This window comes from Callithrix jacchus, chromosome 6 (assembly GCF_049354715.1).
Source record: "Callithrix jacchus isolate 240 chromosome 6, calJac240_pri, whole genome shotgun sequence".
Classification (NCBI taxonomy): Eukaryota; Metazoa; Chordata; class Mammalia; order Primates; family Cebidae; genus Callithrix; species Callithrix jacchus.
The window spans coordinates 70479972-70499465 of record NC_133507.1 but is presented as its reverse complement, the minus strand read 5'-3'; the positions used below and the strand labels follow the sequence as shown (position 1 = coordinate 70499465).

The window sequence follows — 19494 nt, the reverse complement described above, 5'->3', positions numbered from 1 at the left end:
ATACATATAGTCATACCTTAAGCCCAGAAATATCTTGAATCAAACAATGATTAACTTATGCAAAATATCCATGGTACTCAACAACAACAACAACAACAAAAAGGCATCCAAATAGGAAGAGAGGAAATCGAACTATCTGTCTTAAGATACAATATGATTCTATACCTAGAAAACCCTACAGACTTTGACAAAAGGCTCCTAGGACTGATAAATAAGTTCAGTAAAGTTTGAGGATACAAAATCAATATACAAAAATCAGTAACATTTCTATATGCCAATAGCATCCAAGCTGATAGCTAAATCAAGAACACAATCCCATTTACAATAATAGATACAAAAAGAATAAAATACCTAGGAATATAGCTATCCAAGGAGGTAAAAGATCTCTATAATGAAAATTACAAAACACTGGTGAAAGCAATGAGAGAAGACACAAATGAAAAAATGTTCCATGCTCATGGATAGGAAGAATCAATATTGTTAAAATGGCCATATTGCCTAAAGCAATTTACAGATTCAAAGTTTATTCCTATCAAACCACCAATGTCATTTTTCACAGAATCAGAAAAAACTATTCTAAAATTCACATGAAACCAAAAGAGCCCAAATTGCCAAAGCAATCTAAGCTAAAAGAACAAAGCTGGAGGCATCACACTTACCTGACTTCCAGCTGTACTACAAGGCTACGATAACCAAACCAGCATGGTACTGGTACCAAAACAGACACACAGACCAATGGAACAGGACAGAGAAGGCAGAAATAAGACTGCATACCCATGACCACTTGATTTTTGACCAAGTCAACAATAACAAGCAATAGAGAAAGAACTCTCTTATTCAATAAATGGTGCTGGGATAACTGACTAGACATATGCAGAAGATTGAAAGTAGACCCCTTCCTTTCATCATATACAAAAATTAACTCTACATGGATTAATGACTTAAATGTAGGATCTAAAACTATAAATTCCTAGGAGCAAAACTAGGCAATATCATTCTGGACATCAGCCTTGGCAAATAATTTATTACAAAGTCTCTAAAAGCAACTGCAATAAAAATAAAAATTGACAATTGAGACCTAATTAAACTAGAGCTTCTGTTCTGTATAGCAAAAGAAACTATCAACAGACAACCTACAGAATGGGAGCAAATATTCACAAACTATACTTCTGACAAACGTGTAATATCTAGACTCTCTAAGAAACTTAATTCAAAAAACAAAAAATAACCCCATTTAAAAACGAACATAAACAAACACTTCTGAAAAAAGAGATATACATGGAGCCAACAAACATAGGCAGAAATGCTCAGCATCCTTAAACATTAAAGAAATGCAAATCAAAACCACAATGAAATACCATCTCATTCTGACACTAGTCAGAATGGCTATTAAAAAAGAGTTTTTAAATTATGGGCTTTTTTCTTTAAAAAATAATATTAAAACAAAAAAATTCTTAAATGTAAGAAACAATGATTTTATCTTTTCTGAAATAAAATATTGATGGGCTGCTGTTTCTCTTTCAGATTTATCACAGGTTGCTATACAGACCTTGGGGTGAGGGGACTTGTTTTTTGTTTTCAATTAACTTTTTTACTTCTTTAGTATTTAATATTGAGATTAATGGCCTTAGATGTAAATTATACTTCTGGAAGGAATAAATCATTTTCTCAATAAACAAGAGAAAAACCCATAATTCTGTATTACAGATATTATCTTCTAGCAGAAAGTATTATCTCCTAAATTTTACACGTAAAATATGGAGAACTGGAATTCCACTGATACAATTTTTGTAATGTGTCAAGTAAAATTAGAACATACAGAACTATTGTTGGGAGTTTAGGGATATGTTTTAGGAGGAAAAATTCTGGGCGCAGTGGTGCACACCTATAATACCAGCACTTAGGGCAAGGCTGGCGGAACATGAGGTCAAGAGATGGAGACCATCCTGACCAACATACTAAAACCCTGTCTCTACTAAAAATACAAAAATTAACTGGGCGTGGTGGCATGTGCCTGTAGTCCCAGCTACTAGGGTACTCTGGCCTGGCGACAGAGCAAGGCTCCATCTCCAAAACAAAAAACAAAAAAACAAAGAGAAAAACATGATGAAGAAACTACATTTTCCTGGCAAATGTTTTAATAGGAGAATAGAGTCGTCCCTTGGCAAACAGAACCCCCCTCTATGAATACTAAAATCTGCAGATAATCAAGTCCCTGAATAAAAATAACATAGTATTGGCATATAACCTATACCTACCTTCCTGAATACTTTAAATCATCTCCAGATTACCTATAATATCAAACGCAATGTAATGTTACCTAAATAGTTGTTACGTTATACTCTTTAGAGAATCATGACAAGGAAAAATGTCTGCACATGTTTAGTACAGATAAAATTTTTTTCCCTGAGTATTTTCAATCCATAATTGGTCGAATCCACCAATGCAGAAAACACAGATATGGAAGGCTGACTATACTAATGGATCTGCAATACAGCATTTCATTTGCTATCAAACACCCCAATAGATATATGACACTTGGAAAACTATAGCTGTAACATTTAAGTTCATTTTGTACAATCTCCATGTATTTGGAAAACTATGAATTCTCAGCTTTATTAGATTACAAAGAATAGAGGTATTTACTTTTAAAAGACAGAAAATTTTTTTCCTATTGTTGTTTTTTTAAAACCAAGTCTCACTCTGTCACCTAGGTTGGAGTATAGTGGTGCAATCTTGGCTCACTGTAACCTCTGCCTCCCAGGTTCAAGCAGTTTTCCCTGCTTCAGTCTCTCGAGTAGCTGGGTTCCCACTACTCGAGCTAATTTTTGTATTTTTAGTAGAGACTGGGTTTCGCCACATTGGTTAGGCTGGTCTCGAACTCCTGACCTCAAGTGATCCGTCCACCTTGGCCTCCCAAAGTGCTGAGATTGCAGGCATGAGCCACTACACCTGGCCTGTTTTTCACATTATATACATAAAACAAGCAAATTTTAGAAAAGATACAACATGTAAAAAATGTAGAAAGCAAAAAAAAAATCGATTATCACCATTACATCCATTATTAGTTTTGACAAATTTTCTTCTAGTCTTTTAATATGCATTTTTCCAAACCTTGTTTTTTTTTAATATTTCTTTATTTTTTATTTTTTAATTTTTTTAAGACGGGGTTTCACCATGTTGGTCAGGCTAGTCTTGAACTCCCTACCTCAGGTGATCCACCCACCTTGGCCTCCAAAGTGCTTGGATTACAGGCATAAGCCACCATGCCCGGCCCTTAATATGCATTTTTAAAAACATGTTTCATCATCCAACCACTTATACAATTTGCATAAAAGTAGATCTATTGTAAACACATATGATCATCATTGTAGCTTTGTGCCACACTATATTTTACATCTTCTACAAAATTTAGGGTGATCAAAATTATTTTCATATCATAATTACTACAAAAATACATAATCTTGGTTTTCATAGAAAATTCTTATATAATGATATACATTTCCAGTTAACCATATGCTTATACCTATGAATCATATAACCCAGTATATAGAAATATATACATGGTTTTATAACTTTATGCATTTCTAATTAATTAACTAGAACACTTTTTTGGATGACTTACCTTTACTGTTCTCTAAAAGTGTCCTGAATTCCTGTGTACTAATTTTGGTTTCAGCTAAAACAAATGCTCTCAAAATTGCAAATGTTTTCCCCTAGTATTCTGCTGAAATATTAGCGGCTTAACATATTTGGCTTTAGTAATTCATCCTATTTCCTTGATTGGAATTGATCTCAATAAGACAATATGCATTTGGAAAACAGTGATTATATTTAATAAAAAGTGAATGGATGTCAAAGAACATGCTACTCTGTGTAATGAGGCTTTTTAGATTAGGTCTAACTGTCACTGATATAAAACTAAAAATCCTTTATGTGTTAAATAGAAATTAGCTTTCCTCTCAGAACAAAAATCTAGTGAACTTAAAATCATAAGGATATCTTTGGCATAAATAATACAAGTAAGAATCTGACGACATGAACCAAAAGTTTTAAAAAAATTTTTAAAGTTTCTAATATGCTTTATGGCTATAAAACTGATTTAGTGTATATAGAATGTGTAACACTGGTTCACTACATTTCTAAGAATCTGGTGACAGATTTAGTCTAAGCAAAAAAATCTTTAGTTTTTGCTTAAAAAGAAAGAAAAATAGAAAACCCTAGAATATATTTTTATATATTTCTATAAATCTCAGATAAACACATTTTAGCATTTTAGAACTACCAACAAAGAGACAGGTAGATCTAGACATAACTTCTTTCTTTAAAAGTCATGGACTACAATAGAAAATAGGTTACATGATGTATGCAAAAGATTACTTTTTCAGAAACCTTGAGTTCTAGTTATGTCTCAACCTTGTTGATGTTGTGTGACCTTAAAAAATTCATTTAAGCTTCAAAACTCATTTGCCTAATTTTAAGAAACTCTTGCAGAATAAGGAAGACCTTTTCCATTTCTAAATTGTAAAATTAAGGGGTAAGATAGGATAGAAAAACCTGCCTATTCACAAAATTTTAATTGCCAAACATTTTTTTTCTATGCATTACAATGGGACGGAAGAGAGAGAGGTTCAATCAAGAAAGAAAATATCAACTTCAGCTGGCTAAGCATTTTAGCCTTTATGAAACATTTTTATGCACATGATCTCATTTTAATATTGTCATAATCCTATGAGGCAGAAGTGTAATTATAATTGTCTCTATTTGGCACATAACAAAGTTGAGGGAAAGGGGGCATTATTTTGTTATTGTTCAAAATTACAAGAGTATACAAGAGTATTTAATGGATTAACAAGAATCTAGGTCTCATTACTGCTTAACTGGGAACCCTTTCAATGCAGCTAAAGGGAGTAAAAAGCACATGCAGCTGAACACAACTAAGGAACAAAGGAAAGGAATTAAAGGAAAATACAGGAAATGAGATCTCCTTGGTGGGTTTTTTTTGCTGATTGGTGAGGGTGTGTACTTAACACCATAAACTCAAAGGAGCAGTGGTGATATGTTCTGAAACGTGCACCAATTAATGTAAAAAGTGAATTTCTGCAAAAACCAAAAATTTCATTTATCTAAATTTAAGAAATGACAAAAAAACTTATCAAACTTGTGAAAATGCGTCATATAGTGTAGCATAATCAAATGGACAAGATTCTTCCAAAACGCTAGGGCATGTATATCCTCTTTTGGACTGACTTATAATAATAGGGGTTTCATATTCAAATTAGTTTTTAAAACTAGCTGTACATTTCAGGAAACTAGTGTTTTCCTATTATTTCATATGAACATCCAGATACTTTTATACCTGTATAAACTGTAAAGTTGTAGGTTGAATTAATAAACAGGAAAAATTTACTTAAATATGAAAAAGATACCTATTATGTAAAAGCTCCTTGTTAAACATAGTAAACTGAGGCCTTAATGAGTGCTTACCACAAAGTTATATGTATAGCCATATGAATTAATTAATGAAAGGCAATGCTCCAGAGTGTAGTGAAATTTACTTCATTTGGTTATGGTACTACTTTTTGGTTCAAAGACTATACTTTTTAAAAAGTGGATACCTGCGGTCCATCTCTGGCTTCATAGAAGTCACCCACTCTTATTTTTGCACTGAAGCTGAAATTGTCCCTTGAGATATCCATTATTCCATTTCTGCTGAGATACTGAAAAAATCACATATTTTTCCACTTCAGGTTTTAATAATTACAACCCAGCTTTCATGTATTGCTAGCTTCACGGCACTAATGTTTTGCATACTCTATCAAGGGGCTATAAATTTATAGGAGATCAATTTAGGTTATGTACAATAGTCCCATCCATATAAGAGAATATTTAGTATCAAGGAACTTTATCCAAGAAAGGAGTACACTTTTTTTTTGTACATGATCATGCTTAATAGGCACCAAATGTACATTATTTGGTGAAAAGTATGTACCTTTATTACTTCAGGGTACTGCCTAAGTTTCTTTCCACATGGAGCATAATATGCTACTTCTCCTTGAAGGCGCCCTCCAAAGTTTCTTATTCTTGTCTCTCTCTGCCAGCTATACATAACAGAAATGAAGGTTATGACATACTTAATTTTAAGAGAGCTTTTAAAAATAAAAAAATGTTAAAGTATACATGTTCTCTAGAAAACATGAAAAATAAAACAAACTCCTCCAAAAACCCAAATATATAAACAATTAAAATTATTTAGATTTTTAGCTAATTCAACTAAAAAATTGATTCGATTTATAAATATTTAAACTCCAACATTTTCAGAAATCATAATTAATTACTTTGGGTATTCTGACATTTCAGTAACATGTCAATCTGTACTATTTTTTACATCTGAAAAGCTTTAAGTTAGGAGTAACGTAAACCTGGCTGTCTGCTGCTTGAGGTTCATGTACATTCAATCTGAAAGCTGTCATTTCTAATTCAACCATTTTAGCCAAACTCTGGTTGTGTCTCTCAATTTTGACCAAAGTGGCTTCTACTGTCCTTTAATTCTATCTTCACAAAAACTTCTCATAGTCTCACTGTCTTCCTGCCCTTGGCCATCTAATTTGCTCTTGGTTCTTTTTCAGTCATGTTCCTACTTGGCTGCATCATCCCACCCCAGCTCTGCCATACCTCAAGAAAACAGACTTAATTTCAGTTTTCTGATATACCAAATTCCTTGCCCTTCGCTCTGGCTCTTCTGCTAGAGCTGCATAAATACTATGCAGCTTATGGACTTCTTTTATCAACTGTAGAGAATGAGAAATCGTGTATACCTCAAACATGCATAAATATATGGGGGAAAAAGAAAAAGAAAAAGGAAAACCTTATTTTGCATACCCATATTCCAATGGAATACGCAGTTCACGTTCATCTGTTACTCTTCTTCTTTTGGAAGTGCCTTTAAAAAAATTCAACTGGTTAAAATAAAAAATGCATTTATATAGATAATAATCTTTTGATAGTTTAGAAACCTTTCTTTAAAAAAGTATATTTTAATGACTTGGATTATTTAGTGTATTTCTGCAATTTACACTTTATTTTTAGACGGCTTTCAGTAAAACACTGTGTAAGGCAGGGGGCTTTTTTCTTCTTCTTTTGGGTCTGAATGACAGAGTTACTGTTTTTTTTCTCTAAAGAAAATACAATCCAAGGTAAAAACATACACCTTTCCTCTCATTTTGTTATTAAACAGATGGCTAGAGAAGCAGGACGGAAATAGAGGTTTCAGAAAAACAATTTAAATTATTGACTTTGAAAATATGAGGTTTCGGATGCTGGAAAATTTCAAAAGCTGGCTTACACATTTAGAGACAATTTAATTTCTATGTCCATATACATCCATAGTAAAAAAAAAAAAAACACTACCAGGTCTTTTAATTAACCTAAACCACCAAGGAGCAGGATTAGGATTTTATGTGAAAATTTTCAAAGACAGAGATAAAGTTTCAGAAATGCAAATTAAATTCATCTAAAATTAGTAGGTTGTCATACTGGTTGGTATGTGGTAAATAAAAGCAAAGCTAGAAATTGATCAGAGGAGAGTGAAATAAGTAAAAACAAAATATTTTACTATATACATTTATTTTCTCAGACATTGAATGAGAACTGAAAGTAGATTTGAAATATTAAATGAAGACCTCTAGGAATTTATAAAAAGTCAAATAGGAAAAAAAGAAACATGGCATGCTCATGGAATAAGAATGCTACTCACTAATAGAAATGACACTGGCTATATGTTGGGTGGATAACATCTTAAGTAAGCAAGTGAACTTTTTAATAAAGTACAGTTGGCCCTTGAACAATGTGGGTTTGAACTGTGTGAGTCCACTTAGATTCAGATTTTCCTCCACCTCTGTCACCCATGAGACAGCAAGACCAATCCTCTTGTTCCTCAGCCTACTCAACACGAAGATGAGAATGAAGAACTTTATGATGATCCACTTCCACGTAATGAAGAATAAACGCATTTTCTCTTGCTTATGACTTTCTAACATTTTTCTTTTCTCTTTATTGTAAGAATATAGTATATAACACATACAACATATATTAATGGACTATTCATGTAATCAGTAAGGCTTCTGGTCAACAGTAGGCTAACAGTAGTTAAGTTTTTGAGGAACCAAAAGTTACATACAGATTTTCAATTGTTTAGGGGCCAGTGCCCCTAAACCCTGCATTGTTCAAGGGTTAACTGTACAAAAAAGTCCAATTGTCAATTAAATTCTATATTCTAGAAGCACAAACTGAACACAAAAGCAGAAAAGATTCAAAAACAAAAGAACTGTCATCAGTCAGATCCTTATACTGGAAGCTCAGGGGGGTAAAAAGACCAGGTAATGGGTCATATCCTTTGAAAATACTTGCTGACCTTCCTTAGCCAACCTAAAATCTAGCTTTAATCTTGATTCCCATGAGATCATCTCCAGAACACTCTACCAATAAAAATTCTTGCTATGGGTTGACTTCTACTTTAGAATAATAAAAATAAAGTGTAGGTACCAGAGTGTGGGCTTGAAGTAAGTGTGGAAGAAGATGTACCAAGAAAAGCAGGTGACTGGGATTCAGAACATAAGGCAGCAGGAGCAGAGCCTGGGGCTTTTGCTATGTGGAGGTTACGAGGTGTTGAGTGAGCTGTGAGACTCATGGAAGGGCTTTTGACAGAGGAAGTTGTTTTATTCAGTTTCATTGAAGTTTTCTCTCCTTCAGTATCACTATCTGATTCATCTTGGTCTTTATCATCATCATCTTCTTCTTCTGATCCTTCTGTATCTGATTCTGAATTACTATCTGATTCTGGGAAGTAAAAGAAGCATTTGTACATTATAACTAGATAATCACCAATAATTTGCAGTTTGTATTTAAACGGACTAGTTCAGGAACCAGCACCTGCGAATGAGAACTCAAATGAGCACTTTTCCTGAAGAGTAAATATTATAAGCTATTTGAAAATAATATGTGTAGGCTATAAATCTTCAAAAAATTTTTTAAAGTGTTAGTTTTACTCAACACTTTAATCATAAAACAGTTCTCATGTGACACTACTCACATGAGTTATGCTTAATGGCTTTTTAATTTTTTATTTAATGGAGAAACTAAAGTAAAAGAGGGAATTAGACTGGCTATTCACACTAACAGATTCTAATGGCTTAAGAAGTATAGTAGGTCGAATATGAGAAAGAGAAATCTGGAACTACATCATACTTTCATTTGGGCTTTGGAGTAAAACAAAACAATTTCAACAGGAGATTCTTATTTTTTGGCTGCAGTTTTTCTGTTTACATACAAGACTTCATCAGGCTTTTTAGGCCTCTCAAAAAATTAGGCTTACAGAAATAATTATAGTAGGATAATTTAATAATTTGTTTCTAGCTATGTAATCCTATGCATGATGCATCCATTCCTCTAGATGTGTAAAGTCTATTACTAGATTAAACTTGATAAACATAAGAGTGATACTTAGACTGTTTCCTCATAGTTCCCAGAACAATAGCTCTTGTGGATATCTGGTTTGTGTGATACTATTTGCCTATACTGAAATTTATTATAAAAATTTATGTTTAAAGTTATGAATATTGATATTTATGATCATGCAAAGTTGTTTATGGGAACCCCATGAAGAGTGGTTCTTACCCTGAGCACAAAATTTGTTTTTAACTTATAGATACTTTAAATTGTATATCCGAGTATATTTTCCTATTCATTTAGCTGCTAAAATAATTACTTGAATCTGTAGATGACCAGTAACAAATCCACAAACATTTATAATATGTATTTCATTTGTGTATTCACAATTTAAGCTTTCTTGTATTTTATGTTTTCAATCTTCTGTGGAATGAGGAGAGGGAAGGAAAATAAAAATTCAAAGAAGTTAACCCCCAACCCAGCAAAAAAAAAAAAAAAAGTAGAAAGTGACTCAAAATTAAATCAGAGAGTACTGTATATGCTATTTAATGAATTCTGTGTTATTGTGGGACATTTATAGTGATTTAGGTTTTTGGTACCTTCTGAATGACTATGACTATAATTTTACCTTTTTTCAAAACAGCCGGTGATACATTTTAACAAGTAGCAGAAGAAATTAAAAAAGAGTGGTCCTAAATGAAATAAAAATTAACCAAGTTGATGTAATTATGTCTCAATTATACATCATTTGTATTCACTCTAAAGTGATTATTTGTTTAATGTCAAGTGAATAACAAGCTGAGAATCTGACTTAGGATTTCCAGTATCAATTACTCCTGTATTTTACAAGCTCATTACAGAAATGCAAAAAGCTGTGTGAGACATAGTAAATGACACCGATTTTAAGTCTGAATTAAGAAGCCCTTTAAACTGTTTGATTCACATAGCATTTAGAAAAATATTTTAAATTTTAAAATGAAAATAACCTGATTGGCTGTCGTCAGATTCATCATCTTCATCATCTTCCTCATCTTCTTCCTCCTCATCTTCCTCTTCATCCTCATTTGAATCTTCAGAATCTTTACTACTGGGAATGTCTGAATCTGTTCCTCTGAATTGTTCCACTAAAGATTTTGCAGGATGGGAGTGATGCTGTGTTTTTACTGGGTTTACATTATTGCTAACTGCTTTTTCCTTTCCTTGACTATGCAGGATGGGAGAGGCAGAGGGCATTACAGGTGCCTGATTGCCAGGGGTTCTTCTGCCACTTGTACTCAAATTTACAGGTGACGAAAAAGGGGTGCTACTTGCAACAATAATATTTTCGTTAATCTTGCTCTGCATTTTAGTTTTGGTAGTAAGTGCTAGAGGAGCTTCTTGAATGACACTTTGAATAACTCCATTTGGTTGGTGATTACCTAAAAGTGCATTTGTCAAGAATGGATTCGGGTGGTTGTTTTCTAATGTTTGTTTTGGATGTGCTGGTGAACTAGAGGTTGCTTTTGGATTTGACAAAGCTGCAATAACCTTCTTCAGGCTCTTAGATGACTCTTGTTTCTTTAATTGTGATGGGAATGCCTGTTTATATTGTTCCTGTTGAAACATAAGTTAAAAAACATAACAAAATGTACCAAAAAACAAAGATTGCTTTTATTTGCTGTCAATATCTAAAAACAAATTACAGCTATCATATCATACACAAATTTAAATCATGATATACAAGTGCTGTAAAAGTAGCAACAGCTATGACTGTTGTTACTTGTATATCATGATTTAAATTTGTTGCTACATCTTGGCTATATCCAATTAAAATTTAGGTTTTCCCCCTCAAAAATTATATGCCTTTTGACTACCCCCTCTTTACTGTTGCTTCAATTTTCATAATAATTCAAACCTGAAACCATTTTCCTTGCATAATATAGCCTCCTTTCAGAAATTTTAAGCTGACAAAATACTGTTTATTCTTCAAGATCCAACCCAAGAAGCTTTCCAGATTTCCCAGCCAGAAGCATTCTTTGCCTCTATCCTTTGCACTCCTTTACCTCTTTATATAGATGTTCCTCAACTTAGCAGGGGTGACTTCCCCATATATTCATCGAAAGTTGAAAATGTTGTTAAGTCAAAAATAGATGTAATACACCTAACCTACCAAATATCATAGCTTAGTCTAGACTACCTTAAATGTGCTGAAAACACTTTTATTCACCTAAAGCTGAGCAAAATCACCTACCAACACAGTACACTATAGAGTATCGGTTGTCTGCCCTTGTGATCATGTGGCTGACCAGGATCGGTGGCTCACTGCTGCTGCCCAGCATCAAGGGACTATTATACCACTTTCTACTGAATGTGTATAGCACAGTATTCATGCCATTGTAAAGTTGAAAGATCATAAGTCAAACAGTTCTAAGTTGGCGAGCATATGAACTCTTATGCCATACCACCTTAAGTATACATAGCATATGCCTATGTGCCTTAAACCTCTAAGGAGATAAGTTAACATCCTGAAAAATGAATTAGCACTTATTTATTCACCTTTATGGTCTTCCTAAGACATTGTTCAGAGCCCTACATTTGGTATGTACTCAAAAAACAATTTTAGGTTGCTGAATGAATAACTTCCTGAGCAAGAAGAACTTCTTTGAAGCAAAGATTTAAGATACTAAGCTGGCAGAAATAGACATTCAACATTCTGTGGGATCGACTTTAGCTTGCCTTTTGCACACTAACATTCCAGAGTAAACAATTTAGAAAAATACAATTATCTTGGAAAAGATTAATTTATAAAACATAAAATTTATGTCTATAAAGAAACAAAAAATTATTTAACTATTAGAATCTCCATGAAAACAATAAAATCATGAATTTTATAAAGTTACTATGATTAAAATATTAAATAAACATAAACAGCAGCAGAATTGCTAAAATCTCTTGAGTTAACAGAAGGAACTGAATTTCTTAATCTAAGGTAAAATTCTTCATTGAAGATGATTGCTCTGAAATTAACACCAGCAGTGTTGTCAGCATCAGACCTGGGCTCCTCACACTCAAATCAGCAAAGATTTGTGACAGAGATTTCACAAGTGTGAATGCTGATGAAATGCCATATGAAATACTTACTAAATATTTTATTTTATTATTATTATTATTTTGAGATACAGTCTCGCTCTGTCACCCAGGATAAAGTACAGTGGCATGATCTTGGCTCACTGCAACCTCCACCTCATGGGTTCAAGTGATTCTCTTGCCTCAGTTTCCTGAGTAGCTGGGACCACAGGTGCGTACCACCACACCCAGCTAATTTGTTTTTGTATTTTTAGGGATTTCACCATGTTGGCCAGCTGGTCTCAAACTCCTGACCTCAGGTGATCCACCACACTCCCAAAGTACTGAAATTACAGGCATGAGCCACTGCACTTGGCATGTAATACTTATTAAATATTTTAAAGCAGCAGTACTAACAAAGCAATAAGCAATGTACATTTTTTATCTTAACACCTAAACTGTATTCGTTTAGAAAATTAATTTGTTAAGATAATACTTTGTAAATAAAAACTGTCACAATATTTGTACCTAAGGCAATACCTTACAAAGAGAAAGTGCTTAATTAGTAATTATTCAGTTAATTATGGAAAATTATATTAAATAGAGATACCTTTTCAATGTAATTGTATAGCAAAATTCTTACATAAAATCTTTAATACATACAAGATTTAAATTTTCAGCAGGAAAATTAGTGTGTTTTTATCTGTTAGAACATAATTATGTTATGTAATAATTTTATAATCTTTTTTACAGGTAGTAAGTTTTCCTTCTAAATATATAGGACCAAAAGGCCACGGAAACAAAAGTCTCTTTAGTTTTATATTTTAATTTTCTCCAACTATTTCTCAATGTAATTCTGAAGAATCACTTCCCATATACTGACACCAACAAGTTTTTAAGAACAGCCAAAGATTAGTTTATAATAAAAATATATTTTGTTCCAATTATTCCTTTATAGTACACACATTATCCATTTTAAAATTGGGGTGGTGTGTAAAAAGGAGATGAAGACAAAATTGAGACTTTATAGTAGCAAATCTCTTGCTGCTTTAAAATATCCATGTGAATAATAGTGTGAAAAGAGATGAGTTCCAATGTCTGTCCTACTTCTGAGCTCTTCCTCCCCCACCCCCACCTGAGTCTGCAGATCACAAAAAGTCCTCCACATCAACGTCAATAAAAGAAAGCTGACATAGGACCTACAAAATTCCAATCCTAGTAGATGTATTCAATCAATCTATATGGATTTAAGTTAGATTGTCGTCAGTGTAACCGTACTGAAGGATTCAATGACTAATAACCTTTAAGAAAACAATGAACTATGGAATAAAAAGAAAATAATGAACTCATAAGGGATGCAGTTAGGTAATTCTAACTCTATTAACAGGTACTGACAAAGAGAAGATAACATCTTTTAGAGTTGAGTCTAATGTGAATGTCCAATTTTATCATCTGTAAATGAGGATAATATTAGTAGCACTCACAGATGTTATTACAGAGGAGTTAATGTATGTTCAGCAATTAGAACAATGGATGGCAAACATTAAATGTTCTACAAGTGTTATCTAATTAGGATGCTTAATAATAATATTTGTAACCATAAGAGGATATTGTATGCAAACATAATGCATATAACAGAATCTGAATGTAGTATATGAAGTAAAATCAAAAGCAAGAAAAACAAAGGTGAAAAAATTCTCTAAAGAGTAGTTTCAGTGTTTGTCTAAGTAGTAGTTAATATTTCACATAATTCATTAAGAATGGCAAAGGAGGCCGGGCGCGGTGGCTCAAGCCTGTAATCCCAGCACTTTGGGAGGCCGAGGCAGGTGGATCATGAGGTCAAGAGATGGAGACCATCCTGGTCAACATGGTGAAACCCCGTCTCTACTAAAAATACAAAAAATTAGCTGGGCATGGTGTCATGAGCCTGTAATCCCAGCTACTCAGGAGGCTGAGGCAGGAGAATTGCCTGAACCCAGGAGGCGGAGGTTGCGGTGAGCCGTGCCACTGCACTCCAGCCTGGGTAACAACAGCAAAACTCCTTCTAAAAAAAAAAAAAAAGAGGAGAGGACTGACTCAAGATGGCGCGGTGAGAACAACCCAGGATTGAAGCTCTCAGTGAATGCGCGGAGAGGGTGAGTCAGGGCTGCATTTCCAGATGGATCTTTGTTGCCCACAGAACGGGGAAATTCCCAGGTATAAAAGAGACACGGGACGCCAGGTAGAGGTTTTGGCTGGTGCAGCCGGCAGCCGGTGAGGCTGGCGGCCGGCGCTATAGCACAGCGGTGCTACACAGCGCTCCGCACAAAGCACACTGGTCCGGGTGCCCTGTTGAACCAGCAATCTGAGACTTGAGAGGGCTGAACTTGAGACTGAACGGGACTTGGACAGTGAGCAGCCCAGGAGATTCCAGGGAAACAGCGTTTGGGGTAGCACAGTGGGACAAACAAAACAGGGATTCCAAACGCTCCCAGTGGAGATGTTCCCTGAGAACACAGCTGAACCCAGAACGATGCAGCTCCGTGTGGGAGGGGTGTCCGCCATTACCGAGGCAATCTGCCCCCACTGAGGTACACGCCCATTGCTGACGCTGTCTGCCGTTGCCGAGGCAACCCACTACAACAGAGAGACTCCGCCGCAGGGCGTAGCCCGTGGCAGGAGGAGGAGATCGCAGCAGAAGGGCAGAGCCTGCAGCAACAGGGTGAACCTCACACCAGCAGGGAGGAGCCTCAGCAGGCAAATAGTGACTAGACTGTCTCCTAGCTGGGCAGGAAAGCACAACGGACACTAACAAAGAAAGCCCCAACCCCCCCGAGACAGAGCATCTGAGAAAAAAAGGGTTTTTTTAATGAGTTCTGTTGCAGCAGAATTAAATGTAGCAGCCTAACAGCCCTGAATGAACAACAGAGCTCACAGCTCAGCACTTGAGCTCCTATAAAGTACAGACTGTCTCCTCAAGCAGCTCCCTGACCCCTCTATATCCAAAAGACTGACATTTGGCAGGCATCATTCTGGGACAAAGATGGCAGAAAAAGAAACTGGTAGCATCCCTCACTGTTCTGCAGCTGCTATAGGTGTACCCCAGAAAAGCAGGGCCTGGAGAGGACCTCAGCAGTCGTACAGTAAAGGGGCTAGACTGGTAGAAGGAAAACCAAGTAACAGAAATACTTCATCATCAACAATCTGGGCGTCCACTCAGAGACCCAATCAAAAAGTCAGCAACTACACAGATGACAGGTGGCTAAATCCACAAAGATGGAAAGAAACCAGCAAAAAAAGGAGGAAAACACCCGAAACCAGAACACCTTGCCTCCTAGAAAGGACCAAAACTCCTCACCAGCAAGGGAACAAAGCTGGACGGAGAATGAATGTGATGAAATGACGGAATTAGACTTCAGAAGGTGGATAATGAGAAACTTTTGTGAGCTAAAAGAACATGTTTTAAAGCAATGCAAAGAAACTAAGAACCTTGAAAAAAAATTTGAAAAAATTTTCTAGGAAGTGATAACAAGAATGGATAACTGAGAGAGGAATGTCAATGAATTAAAGAAGCTGAAAAACACAATACAAGAACTTCATGAAGCATGCACAAGTTTCAACAGCCGAATTGACCAAGCAGAAGAAAGATTATCAGAAGTCGAAGATCAACTCAATGAAATAAAACGAGAAACTACGATCAGAGAAAAAAAAGCAAAAAAAAATGAACAAAGTCTCCAAGAAATGTGGGACTATGTGAAGAGACCTAACCTACGTTTGATAGGTGTACCAGAATTTGACGAAGAGAAGGAATCCAAGCTGGAAAATACTCTTCAGTACATCATCCAGGAAAATTTCCCCCACCTAGCAGGACAGGCCAACACTCAAATGCAGGAAATACAGAGAACACCACAAAGATATTCTGCAAGAAGAGCAACCCCAAGGCACATAATCATCAGATTCAACAAGGTTGAAATAAAGAAGAAAATACTAAGGGCAGCCAGAGAGAAACATTGGGTCATCCACAAAGGGAAGCCCATCAGACTCACAGCAGATCTCTCGGCAGAAACACTACAAGCCAGAAGAGAGTGGGGGCCAATATTCAACATCCTTAAAGAAAAGAACTTTCAACCCAGAATTACACATCCAGCCAAACTGAGCTTCAGAAGTGAAGGAAAAATAAAATCCTTTGCAAACAAGCAAGTACTCAGAGATTTTGTCACCACCAGGCCTGCTTTACAAGAGCTCCTGAAAGAGGCACTACACATAGAAAGGAACAACCAGTACCAGCCATTCCAAAATCACACTAGATGCTAAAGAGCATCAACATAATGAAGAATCTACAACAACTAACAGGCAAAACAGCCAGCTAGCATCAAAATGGCAGTATCAAATTCACACATAACAATATTAACCCTAAATGTAAATGGACTAAATGCACCAGTGAAAAGACACAGACTGGCAAATTGGATAAAAATCCAAAACCCATCCGTGTGCTGTATCCAGGAAACCCATCTCACATGCAAGGATACACAAAAGCTCAAAATAAAGAGATGGAGGAAGATTTACCAAGCAAATGGAGAGCAAAAAAAAGCAGGAGTTGCAATTCTCATCTCTGATAAAATAGACTTTAAAGCAACAAAGATCAAAAGAGACAAAGAAGGCCATTACATAATGGTAAAAGGATCGATAAAACAAGAAGAGCTAACGATCCTAAACATATATGGACCCAATACAGGAGCACCCAGTTACACAAGGCAAGTTCTTAATGACTTACAAAGAGACTCAGACTCCCACACAATAATAGTGGGAGACTTTAACACTCCACTGTCAATATTAGACAGATCAACCAGACAGAAAATCAACAAGGATATCCAGGGCTTGAACTCAGACCTGGAGCAAGCAAACCTCATAGACATTTACAGAACTCTCCACCCCAAATCCACAGAATATACATTCTTCTCAGCACCACATCACACCTACTCTAAAATTGACCACATAATTGGAAGTAAAGCACTCCTCAGCAAATGCATAACAACTGGAATCATAACAAACAGCCTCTCAGACCATAGTGCAATCAAGTTAGAACTCAGAATTCAGAAACTAACCCAGAGTCGCACAGCTTCATGGAAACTGAACAACTGGCTCTTGAATGTTGACTGGATAAACAATGAAATGAAGGCAGAAATAAAGAAGTTCTTCGAAACCAATGAGAACGAAGACACAACATGCCAGAATCTCTGGGACACATTTAAAGCTGTATCTAGAGGAAAATATACTGCAATAAGTGCCCATATGAGGAGAATGGAGAGATCCAAAATTGACACCCTATTGTCAAAATTGAAAGAGCTAGAGGAGCAAGATCAAGAAAACTCAAAACCCAGCAGAAGACAAGAAATAACTAAGATCAGAGCTGAACTGAAGGAGATAGAGACACGAAAAACCCTTCAAAAAAATCAATAAATCCAAGAGCTGGTTTTTAGAAAAGATCAACAAAATAGACAGACCTCTAGCCAGATTAATAAAAAAGAAAAGAGAGAACAACCAAATAGATGTGATAAAAAATGATAAAGGGGAAATCACCACAGATTCCACAGAAATTCAAACCATCATCAGAGAATATTACAAACAACTCTATGCACATAAACTAGTAAATCTAGAAGAAATGGATAAATTCCTGGACTCCTGTGTCCTCCCAAGCCTAAACCAGGAGGAAGCTGAAACTATGAATAGACCAATAACCAGGTCTGAAGTCGAGGCAGCAATTAAGAGCCTACCACACAAAAAAGCCCAGGTCCAGATGGGTTCACAGCCAAATTCTACCAAACACACAGAGGAGCTGGTACCATTCCTTCTGAAACTATTCCAAATAACCCAAAAAGAGGGAATCCTTCCCAAATCATTTTATGAGACCAATATCATCCTGATACCAAAACCCGGCAGAGACCCAACAAGAAAAGAAAGCTTCAGGCCAATATCCATGATGAACATAGATGCAAAAATCTTCAATAAAATATTGGCAAGCCGATTGCAACAGCAAATCAAAAAACTTATCCATCATAATCAAGTAGGATTCATCCCGGGGATGCAAGGCTGGTTCAACATAGGCAAGTCTATTAACGTAATTCACCACATAAACAGAACCAAAAACAAAAACCACATGATTATCTCAATTGACGCAGAGAAGGCATTTGACAAAATTCAACAGCCCTTTATGCAAAAAACCCTCAATAAACTTGGTATCAATGGAACGTATCTCAAAGTAATAAAAGCTATTTATGGCAAACCAACAGCCAATATCATACTGAATGGGCAAAAACTGGAAGCATTCCCTTTGAAATCCAGCACTAGACAAGGATGCCCTCTTTCACCACTCCTATTCAATATAGTACTGGAAGTTCTAGCCAGAGCAAACAGGCAAGAAAAAGAAATAAAGGGCATTCAAATAGGAAAGGTGGAAGCCAAATTGTCTCTATTTGCAGAAGACATGATAGTATACCTAGAAGACCCCATTGCCTCAGCCCAAAAACTCCTGAAGCTGATAAGCAACTTCAGCAAAGTCTTAGGATATAAAATCAATGTGCAAAAATCACCACATAAGCAAAACCATTCAGGACATAGGAGTAGGCAAGGACTTCATGAACAAAACACAAAAAGCATTGGCAACAAAAGCCAAAATAGACAAATTGGTAAGCATTCCTCTATACCAATAACAGACTTAAAGAAAGCCAAATCAAGAACGAACTGCCATTCACAATTGCTACAAAAAGAATAAAATACCTAGGAATACAACTAACAAAGGATGTAAAGGACCTCTTCAAGGAAAACTACAAACCACTGCTCAACGAAATCAGAGAGGACACAAACAGATGGAGAAACATTCCATGTTCATGGTTAGGAAGAATTAATATCGTGAAAATGGCTATACTGCCCAAAGTAATTTACAGAATCAACGCTATACCCATCAAGCTACCATTGACTTTCTTCACAGAACTGGAAAAAACCACCATGAACTTCATATGGAAC

At 35.6% G+C, this 19494-nt stretch overlaps 1 protein-coding gene across 50 annotated transcripts in view; it reads right to left on the bottom strand.

Moving 5' to 3' along the window:
• BAZ2B (bromodomain adjacent to zinc finger domain 2B) overlaps positions 1 to 19494 on the bottom strand; it is a 449976-nt gene that overhangs the window by 110828 nt on the left and 319654 nt on the right. For 20 of the 50 annotated variants that reach the window (XM_035304715.3, XM_078327583.1, XM_078327573.1 and 17 more), the window contains 5 exons: positions 10434 to 11040; positions 8545 to 8838; positions 6883 to 6943; positions 5993 to 6101; positions 5619 to 5720 (listed from right to left, as the gene is read on the bottom strand). In XM_035304715.3, the coding sequence (XP_035160606.3) occupies positions 5619 to 5720; positions 5993 to 6101; positions 6883 to 6943; positions 8545 to 8838; positions 10434 to 11040 (1173 nt within the window). The remainder of the gene's footprint in view (positions 1 to 5618; positions 5721 to 5992; positions 6102 to 6882; positions 6944 to 8544; positions 8839 to 10433; positions 11041 to 19494) is intronic. The other 30 variants (XM_078327581.1, XM_078327584.1, XM_035304737.3 and 27 more) reach the window with 3 other exon arrangements.